This window comes from Cibotium barometz, chromosome 57 (genome assembly GCF_041138505.1).
Source record: "Cibotium barometz isolate CiBa-2024 chromosome 57, ASM4113850v1, whole genome shotgun sequence".
Taxonomy (NCBI): Eukaryota; Viridiplantae; Streptophyta; class Polypodiopsida; order Cyatheales; family Cibotiaceae; genus Cibotium; species Cibotium barometz.
In genome coordinates this window covers 35,338,925-35,349,740 of record NC_141102.1, presented here as the reverse complement: position 1 = coordinate 35,349,740, position 10,816 = coordinate 35,338,925, and the positions used below count along the sequence as shown (strand labels likewise).

General features: G+C 39.6%; 1 protein-coding gene across 1 annotated transcript; it reads right to left on the bottom strand.

The window, feature by feature from the left end:
* Window positions 1–5,651: 5,651 nt before the first annotated feature.
* On the bottom strand, window positions 5,652–8,480 carry LOC147606698 (protein NRT1/ PTR FAMILY 8.2-like). Its single transcript, XM_086791804.1, has 5 exons — window positions 8,285–8,480; window positions 7,914–8,061; window positions 7,552–7,769; window positions 6,931–7,448; window positions 5,652–6,632 (listed from the first exon to the last, which is right to left on the bottom strand). The coding sequence occupies exons 1-5, from the start codon at window positions 8,285–8,287 to the stop codon at window positions 5,801–5,803; spliced, it is 1,719 nt and encodes a 572-aa protein (XP_086647930.1). The 5' UTR covers window positions 8,288–8,480; the 3' UTR covers window positions 5,652–5,800.
* Between the last annotated feature and the right edge of the window lie 2,336 nt (window positions 8,481–10,816).

Below are 10,816 nucleotides of genomic sequence, written 5' to 3'. Positions count from 1 at the left end.
CTATGTGTGAGAGTGTGTGTGGGGAAAGAGTATATATATATATATATATATATATATATATATGTATATATATATATATATATATGTATATATATATATGTGTGTGTGTGTGTGTGTGCATGAATGTATGTAAGAGAGAGAGAGAGAGAGAGAGAGAGAGAGAGACAGAGAGAGATAGAGACATGGAAGTCTATGTGTGAGAGTGTGTGTGGGGAAAGAGTATATATATATATATATATGTATATATATATAGACTTATACTTGTATATACATGTGCATTTATAAAATAAATAAACACTTGTACACATATATTTTTTATTATTATTAAATTTTAATACGTGGGGATGCACGTGAGGTGTGTTCACTCTTAAATAAGTGTATCTTATATACAATGTCTTTTGTCTTCTCTTTTACATACATATGTGTGTGATTGTGTACTATCTTCATGCGTGCATGCGTCGTGCAAGTCTCTTGATTGTGTGTATGTGTTAGTGTGTGTATTTGTTGTGTGTGCGTACATGGTGTGTATGTTTTTATTTATGTGTATCCATAGCGAGTGTCTGCATGTACGTGTGTGTGAGCATGTGAATATACTCATGTGTACATCTATATGTGTGCACGTGCAGGTGCATATGTGTGTGTGAGTGTGCATGTTCATGTGTGTGCACATGTACTTGTGTATGTGAGTGTATTTATGTGCTTGTGTGCATGTATACACATGTTGTTAAAATGAGTGATGCTAGAGTGCCAAGTCACCTAGCCAAGATTATCCCACATAAGCTATCATAGCTTTGTTGTACTTTCCTCATATAAAAGGAGGACATTTGAAGCATTGAAATACAAGCACAACATCTCAAGTCTTTCTATGAGTACAAGTTTCCATCTTGTAACCTAACTGAACTTGAGTCCAAACTTAATCAGCTCACACTCATCACCATGAGTATTGTTCATTTTTATCCACCTTAGATTAGTGTTGTTGTTGGATTAGATTAGGATTATGATCTAATTAGGTAGTTGATTAGGGAGCTTGATCCATGATTTCAACACGTGTATATGCAAGCTTGAGTATGTGTGCAAGTGTGCATATCTCTATGTGTTGCACGTGTGTCCATGTGTGCGAGTGTGTGTATGTGTTTGTATGCATCTGTGCACGTGTGTCCATGCGTGCGAGTGTGCGTATGTGTGTTTGTATGCATCTGTGCACGTATCACGTGCTTGTGTATGTGTGTGCATGAACATACATGTGTGTGCGTCGACATACATATAAATCTATTTATATATACATGCTTACATACCTATAGATACACATACATACATAATATATATATGCGTGTGTGTATAATCTCTCTCTTACACATGCACATAATATATACGCGTGTGTGTATAATCTCTCTCTTACACACGCACATAATATATATGTGTGTGTGTGTATATATTCTCTCTTACAAATGCACATAACATAATATTAGAAGATATGTATGTGTGTGTGTGTGGAGGAGGGGGAGAATTTGCTTTCTAATGTATTATATATATATATATATATAAAAGAAACTCAATGAGTAAATGGTTTGATGGTGACAACTAATTGTGAGCCCCAATGCATCTAGGCGTGTGAGAAAGAAACCCCCAAACACTTGTCTTCTCTTCTCCTTTCTCCTTTTCAAAAATTCTCTCTCTCCTTTCTCCTCGTAAAGGGGTGGGGACTCTTCCTTTATCTTGTATAGATAGAAGATAGAAGATAGATTTGAATAAAAGCCTCCTCCTTTGCCCACGTGGAGGGAGGGGCAGTCGTCCTTTATCTTGTATAGATAGATGAGATATGCCTTTAAAGTAAGGTTTTAGACCTTGAATCAACTTAAGATTTGGGAGATTAGGTGATGATTATGATGGAAAATTTACACTTGGGATGATTTATTTTTTAATTCGATTTTGACACGCATATTGCCATCACACATATTGCCATCTCTCTCTTTGTCTGTGACGGTCTCTCTCTCTCTCTCTCTCTCTCTCGTGGTTGGGAGGGGGGGTTAATGTATTGTACTAGTGATTGTTATGGGATATATATGCATAACATCCACAATAAAAATATACTTTAGCTGGGAGGGGATGTTAATGTATTGTAGTCTTATAATTGTACTGGTGATTATTATGCATAACAACCAGAATAAAAATATGCATATAATATTTTGTGAAAAGAACTATTAAAATATTTTTCCACAATCTAAAGATAAGAACAAGAATAATATAAATATTGTGAAAAGAACTATTAAAATAATTTTCCACAATTTAGAGATAAGAACAAGAATAAAAATACAAGTATAAATTTTGTGAAAAGAACTATTAAGATATTTTCCCACATCTAGAGATAAGATTATAACACTACATTGGCTTCTTTGGCTTGCCTTTGTAAATTGGAGACCTTAGCCATATTCAAAACTTTAGCTATGTAAAAATTGCTAGTGGGTACTGAAATTATATGCCACGAGGTAGATTCGAACCCAACGCCTCCATTTTGGGAGGCATGGGCTCTACTATTAGGCTCAAGCAAAAGTACTTGGGCAAAAAACACCAAAATGAGTTTTGATGAAGGGTCACCTACTTGTAACTATTGATTGAGAGGGATTGACTTTGATTTTTCTAGGCTACAAGTAAGTTAGAGGGGCCAAGATTATGGCACCCTTTAAGAAAACACCAAAAAGAGTTCTGATGAAGGGGCACTTTTTAATAACCAATTTCAAGTCTAGGTGATATTCTAAGTCACTGAGATGGTGTGACCTAAAATCTTTCATAGTGATCAGCCAACACCTGACACTTGCCCCATTAGCTAAAGGCTCCACTTTTTCTCATCATTCACATCAAGTAGGCTGTACGTTTTTTCCAACACCCCTAGTACCTACCTCTGTACCCTAAAGGCTCCACTTTTTCTCATCATTCAAAATTTCATGTCAAGTAAGCTCCACGTTTTTTCATCACCCTTAGGAATGGCTAGCACATTGCCTTTTTTGATTGCACTATTCACAAAAAAAAATAAATAAAGGCAAGCATTACTTATTGGAGAAGATGTGAAGATGGCCCGCACCGAATGTACAAACATGTGTGAAAGGACGGGGAATCTTTGCTACGTCCGTCGAGCACGTGGCCAGATCGCGACCCTCAAATGTAAATGTGAAGTGTTTGATTGAGGTTGATGGATTTGGAAAGCCAGCGTTGGATGTGAATGCGCATGCATGCCCTTTATGCTGTGTGGAATCGCTCAGTTAACCATCCTTCCTGTGGGATGCATGATATCGCTGCTCTGCGTTTCTTCGAATTTCAAATCTCTGCAGGGAGCTCCTAGGCAAGAGCAGCAAACAGGCATAATAGAAAGATACAGTCGCATCTTGCAGGTCCCTTCCCGGGGAATCTAAGGGACATTATAGTTATTTCTGAATTTGGATCAAGACCATTTTGGGTCCTGTTTGCTGCAAAACTTTCCGTATGTATGTACTCTATGAAAGTGTCGATTTTGATTGTATATGCCCATTTTGGTTTGGTATAAAGTTGCGACAAAAATTTAGTTGCACAATACTTTATTTATGCAAAAAATCTGAGATTTATAGGTTGTCAGTGAATATGTGTATGTTTATGTGACCGGTCACATAAACATGATGTATAATAGGTTTACAATACCAATTTTATTATAAGTAATTATGTCTTACAATCTATCTTACATTGTGAGCGAGAAGTTGGACAAGAACAACTTCCAAGCATGGAAGTTTAGGATGAGAAACTTCATCATGAAAAAGATACTAGGAGTTTATTTCACATGACGAGGAGCCCGAGCTTCCATAAAATAGGTTTAAGCTTTTAAATCGTGGCATGAGAGAGCCAACAAAGTGATATGTTGGTTGTCTGCAAGCCTGTCGAATGTTATGATTTGTTATATATAGGATGCAACGATACCTAAGGATGCAATGATACCTTGGTTAAGCTATATAGCATAAGTATCAAGGCAAGAAAGATGCAATTAAAGCAAGAGCTGCATAATGTGTAGAGGAATAAGATGCTTATCAATGATTACATATTGGAAGTCAAAGGGCTCACGGATGCCCTCGGCTTTATTGGAGCTCCTTTTGATGACAACTTGGACTTGGTCTCGGTCACATTGAATGTGCTTGGCAAAGAGTGTAACCAATTTCGTACATCTATCCGAACTCGAGAAAACTTTCCAAACTTTGAGGATCTTATAGCCTTCTTATCTTGAGGAGATGAATGTCTAGAGTCTAGAAATATGCAAGAGTACACCTTCTCCACAAACACAAGTAGAGGTAGATCTTATAGCTCTCTACCTCGCATTCTTCTCAAAGGTACACCTAGCTACCTGGGTGTTTTATCTATTGCACATAAAAGCTTTCAACCACAGCTAATAGCCACTCATCCATCTGGCCTAGTATGTGTTTTTTACCCAGTGTGGAAAGTATTCTCGGTGTGTGGTTTTTTAAAAAAGGAGCTGTGAGAGTGGATTGCACAATTGAATTTTCAGCAGGAGGTGGTTTGGACTGGGGACTTCAATATGGAACTGAATGCTGAGGATATACAGAGGAGTTGTAACTGCTTGGGTGGGTCATGATGTTTGCCTAGAATGACATGGTGGCAGTGCATGGATTGGAGGATGCATAAAGGCATGGAGATTATGATCAAGATAATGGACATACATAATTCAACCTGTGATATAAGAGCTCATTTGCCAGGCTACCATAGAGAAACTTGGGCTTGCAAAAAGGAAGGTGCTTTTCCATAACTCTTGCTTAATGGGTTTGTTGTGGTCAGGTTCCCTCTCCAGAAATCAGTTAGATAAGGGTGCCCACTGTCACCTTTGCTATATGCGGTGGCATCAAATCCATTCATTTTGGCAGTAGAGCAGGCAGATAGAGGTAGGCACTTACAAGGGTCTATAACTATATGCATCTCCACTTATACAATGTTTCATAGACAATATCATCATTTACATCAAGCTTGACCAGGATATTTACTTCAGTTGTTTCTCTCTTCAGAATCAGTGTCAGGATTTAAATGTAACAAAGCTAAAATCAGAATGGTCTTTGTCTTTGTGACAGAATGTTGTTGCAGGGATGTGAAGTGGTTGTAAGGGGACACGTGTTTAGACACCTGTGGGGGATAGGCATTTCTGGACATACAGGTTCACCCAGCTGCGAGGGCAGCTAGGCCTTAATTGAGCATGGCCATGTTATGGGTATAGTATGCAACATGAGCCCCACTCTACGAACGATGTGTGGCATAACATGTCAGTTCCGGATCTGGTAAACAAGGGTGTACATGATTCAGCTGGATGTCAAGTATGCAAAGAAGGTTAACAGAGGCATGTCACATCTGCATCACGTATGCTAATCCCTGCCAGATCTGATAATCCTTTAAGTTCTCCTCTGATGACTGTTACAATAAATATATCCCTCTAAGTTGCTTACTTTTGATGACTGTGGTTCTTTGTGGTACTTTGTGGGAAGGGGATGGGGAGGCCGCAAGCCTGTTACCTCACTGCAAAACAATATGTTCGAGGGAGAGCTACACAGTAGCGCTTTTGTATGTGTGAGTGTACTATATATATGGCGTGCCATTAATTTAGTATTACTATTCTTTTATAGACATGAGAAGAAACAAACAAAGAATTTTCCATATTCAACTCAACAATTTGTTGTTGACTAAGGCTTCACAATGATGATGTTTGAATTGTTACATGAGTTGGTGTGAAAAATCTAGAGAGTAATGGACAATTTTTGCCACGATTAAAGAATAATAAGACTTAAGGCTCTACATTATCGTCCATATAGGTATCTCTATAGGTATAGAAATGGGCATAAACAAGGTAGAGTCCAAGAGTGAATGCCAAGAAAGATGCAAGAAACCAATAGAAGTAGTCCACATGGCCATCATTCAAGTCACTTGGTATCCACCCTGAGTGCCCACCTTGTGTGGTAATGTCAGTAACAAGAGTGATGAAGATGGAGCTGAGGTAGTTGCCTCCACCAAGAAAAAGCAAGCTAATGGAGCTGCTAACTGTGCGCATTCCGTCTGAAACCTCGTTGTAGAAGAAATCGAGGCTTCCAGCGTATACGAGGTTTGTGCAAACACCAACAAGAAAGCTTTGTGGGATGAGCCACAGAACAGAAAGGAGGGCACCTGAATGTGCAACATTAAGGCGATGGGCCTCCACCAGTGCAGCTATCACCATGGTAGTGATGGCAACCACAATGGCCACGCCTTGGATTTGGAGAGAGGTTGCTCTACGAGTGTGCCCTTTCCTTCCGCCAAGACAGCAACCTAGCAGTCGCGCTCCACCCGCATTGTTTATCATCCCGGTGAGAATCGACCCTCCAATAGAGAAGAGATTTATCGAAGCAGGAGGTATGACTAACCATGCAGCCACCTGTGTGTTCATGGCAGCCGCTTGCTCTTGGAACAACGTGTTGATTTGTGTTGCGACGGCAGCTATGCATGTGGATGCAATGCCAACGGGGATGACACGTAGGAGGCATTTAACTTCCTCGACTTGGGTGACGGTGCATAGGTACCAAGAGCTGCTGGTCTGGTTGCTGTGTTCAGTTGTGGGCAATGCTGCGGCTTTGTCAAGGAAGCTAGAAAGAAAAACGAAAAGAAAAAGTGACGTTAGGTCCATTGAATCTAGTGATGGTAGAGAATGGGGAAAAGTCAAGATGGATCATGGATGCGCTTTATGGATAAGCTCTCCAACTAGGGATAATATATAGAAATGGAAAAGAAAATCTGAGCTAGGGATAATATATAGAACTAGAAAAGGGACAAAAATAAATTAAAGAGCTATGAGCTCTCTGCCTATGTCAAGCTGTATTATTGGACTAATTAGATAGATTTTGTTTGAGATTTTTTTTTTTTTTGTGTAAGGTATTAGGTTACCTCAGGGAGTTGGTGTGTCGTAGCTTGCGGCAGCCGGGGATAGCCGAGAGTGGGCCCTGGGCTTCGTGGAGGAGGGAGGGGTCCTCTGGTGGGACGACCGTGCGCTTCCTTGACGCCGCCACCAGCACTTGGACGACGCGCAGGAAGGGGTTTCCGGCGGCCCTGTATTGGCGGCACCCCCTTGCCACCGCCAGGCTCAACAGTAGCGCAGCCCCCGCCTCCGCCGTGCACAGCCAAAAGCCCCACACCCACATGCGCCTGTTGTCCAAGTACGTCACCACCGTCGTTGCAACTATTTGGCCCGCCCCTATTACCATCGCCACCAGCGTGAAATACTTCCCACTGTCTTCGTTTGACCTGAGCTGATCTGCCCCTAATGACGTTAGGCTTGGGAACGTTGATCCCGTTGCTAATGCCATCGTATACAGGGACACCAGAAAGAATGCCGACGTTGCTGCTGTCGGCGATGATGAGTCCCTTGATATCAACAAACCTGCTAAGCTGATCGATACGAAGCTCTGCACATATCACATTTCAAAAGATAAAAAATGCTAGAAATCATGGAATTAAATGCTAATTATCTCAATTCCAGCATAATTTGACTTCCCACAGAGGAATTACCAGCACTGAGAGGATCTCAAAGGCTACAGAGCCCCACAAGCGCCCCATATAAGCATCGCTTATGAAAGCTCCTACGAAAGAGCAGATGAATGTGGTGCCCATGAGATTCGTCACGCCGTTGGCTGCCGCGGCATTGGTCTCCCCCCAAACTTGGACCAAATAAATCACCAGATTGGCAGCAATGCCAAAGAAGGCTGAAAAAGCAAGCCCAAACGCTCCTACAGATCCGATACAGATCCGTGTTAGAGATAACGGGTCTTCCTTTACAAGGCGATAGATCAGGCAGTATTAATCAAGCAATTACAGTGAATAAGCTGCACTTTCATAGTACTAATCAAGCAAAGACTCAATTGCAATCTTACCAAGAGTGCATAAGGAGCAATTCCAGCCACCTAAATCGAGGCGATCATCAGCCGGCCGTCCCAGCCAATCCATGGACATGCCCTTCTCATTGTTATCCAGCAAGGCAGCTGACTTCCCGTTCTCCGTTTCATCGAGCAGCACATGCCTCTGCAAACACGAGTCAACAACAAAGCATTGGAGCAAGCCAAACAGAAAGAAAAACCATCATTAGATGCTTAATTAGGAGATTATCACACCCAAACTTTAAAAAAAAAATTAAAAAAAATTGGTGGTTGCGAATTAAGAAAGGCGTTGGTAGAGGCAGATTATAATTAAGAAAAGGCTTTGTTAGGCAGCATTCAAGAATTAGTATAAATATGAGAGCAAATACCATGCTTGTTGTGTGACCAGAGTTGGAGGAAGGGGGGTGCCGGAGCGTACAATAATCTCTTTGGACCAAAAGGAACTGCGTTGGATTACTGAATCAATGAAAGGTATGAAATTGAAGTCATATGGAAGAGCACGTAATAAAAGCTTGAAGGCGAAGAACGTGCGGTTGCTTGCCGAAATGAAGGCAGTGGCGTGACGAGTCTGGCCGCTGGTGCAATTGGAATTTGGTTTCGCACTGCGGGCCCCATGGAGCACAGCTGGCGCTTCACTTTTTCTTTTTTTTGGATAATCAGAATTGACCAAAAATGAAGACTACACCTTTGATTTTATCCCTTCGTTTTTTTTTAGATTGCCCCAAAATGGGCATGTTTGTTCAGCTTTCAGCTTCCATCATAAATTATGAGCTTCTTTCATTTTTTATGTTTCCAAGGTTTGACCATTGATGAAAATTGTGAAATGCTCATAAACTGTTTTTCCTATCATGTAGGAGTCTATTGTATTATTTGATTTTGGATCTACATGTTCTTTACATGTCTTTCGAGCATGTGTATGTGTGTTCGTACATGCATGTGGTGTGTGTATGTGTTAGAGAGAGAAATGTATTATTTGATTAATAATATGGATCTCCGTGTACTTTACATCTATTTTTAGCTTGTGTATGTGTGTACATGTATGGGTGTATGGTGTGTATGTCTGTGTGTGTGAGAGAGAGAGAGAGAGAGAGAGACTATGAATCCCAAAATTATTTGTAAGGCTTCAATTTGAAGCCCATTAGTCGATCTAAGGCTTCATTTTTTTTTCCAATGAAGCCTTACCTCAGGCTTCAAATTTAAGGCCCAGTTTCAAGAGAGAAAGACCAAGACGTTTCACTAGACTCTCTCAAATTAGTCCCTTTTTATTGTTTGTGCATTTTCCATTCCCCCTTTTGAATTTTTTTTGCATTTTCCAATCCCCATGTGTTCTACTAGTGTTGTGTTTTTTCCTCTCTTTGTGTGCTGAGTCCAAACAACAGTGATTGGTCAACCCACTATCTCTCCAGTGAAGTCCTTTTCACTAACCTAGTGTGGGAATAGTGCACTGAGAAGTTGTAGTAATATAGGGGTTTGCTAGCACAGCTAAGAGATTTTCTCAACTGCTCTTGTGGGAACAACCTCTTAGCCACCATGGAAACCCACTCTGATTAGTGACCATGGAGAGACACATGTGTGGGTTTTACTCAATGCAATAAAAGTGAATTAATTCATTGAATCTTATGCCATCCACTACCATGGGGTTCCCCACCAATTAAAGTATGTATAACTGCCTACTTTGCCTAATCAATTCATAAATAGCCACCTACTTTGCATTCCCTTCTTGCTTAGGGCCAAGTTAAGCAACTGCTTGAGTGAGTTTTTGTGCATAAGTTTCTATTGTCAAAGAAGAAGTTTGAACTACTATTTCCATCTCCACATAAAGAGGTAAAGGGAGGGTGATGTGTAGTTCTTTAAGAGCTTCTACTTGTAGAGGATTCTTCACTACATGCACTTGCACATTCTCTCAGTATGAATTTATTCTACTACTTATAGAAATGTTTTTAGTAATAAAGAGAAGTCATTTGGTGATACATCACAGTCCCATTTCATTTGCTCATGGGTTACACAAATTGTATTATGAATAACATGGATTGGGTACGTTGATGTGACAAGATTTAAATAAAAAGGACTACATAAGAAACTTTTGTGTAAATAACTTTGTGAAGGTGATAAGATTTAAAGAAAAAGAACTACTAAGAAACTTTTTTTTAAAGAACTTTGTGTAAGGTTTTAGGTTATGTAGGGTAGGCATAAACAAGGTAGATTAGGTGTTTATATGGTAGACATAACATTCCAATGTAAGGGTAGATTCAATGGGTAGGTATCAATTGATTAAACTGACAATGTAACTACACAAAAAAATACCAAAATTTTAGCACAAATTATACATACATGAATACACATAAATATTATTATTAAAATATCTAAGAATGGGATTTTCAAGATTATTAAAATGTACTTAACATGCTCTTTTTTTGAATTTAATAATGCAACTTCCTTTGTGCCATAATTGACATTAGTCTATTAATAGTGTATTAATATAGCCAACTACTTTGTGTTCCTCGCATATAAGTTTTAAATTTCACCATGGTTTTCTTACTTTAAACAATGGTGTCTTCTTTATAGCTTAGAACCTTTTAACATGTCACTATGAAGTGTAGGAAGGCTATAAAATGGATGGGCAATATAGTCATCCATGAATTTTCACAACCTACATGACTGTATAACACTTTTATTAAATCATCCTTATATCCTAGGCATGCTAGAAGCCTAGGAGTTCTCTCTAAAAACCACTATTCTAGCCAAAGGGAGACCTTTCCCTTCAAATGATGGTGTAGTCACTTGTTTTTACTTATATTATTTTTGTGTTTGTGATTTGTTCTCTTATTATATACGAATCAAGGCATTTTGTTTTATGAGAGTATAAACAAAGTAGGAAGTTCCCAACTTCCTACTTTGTT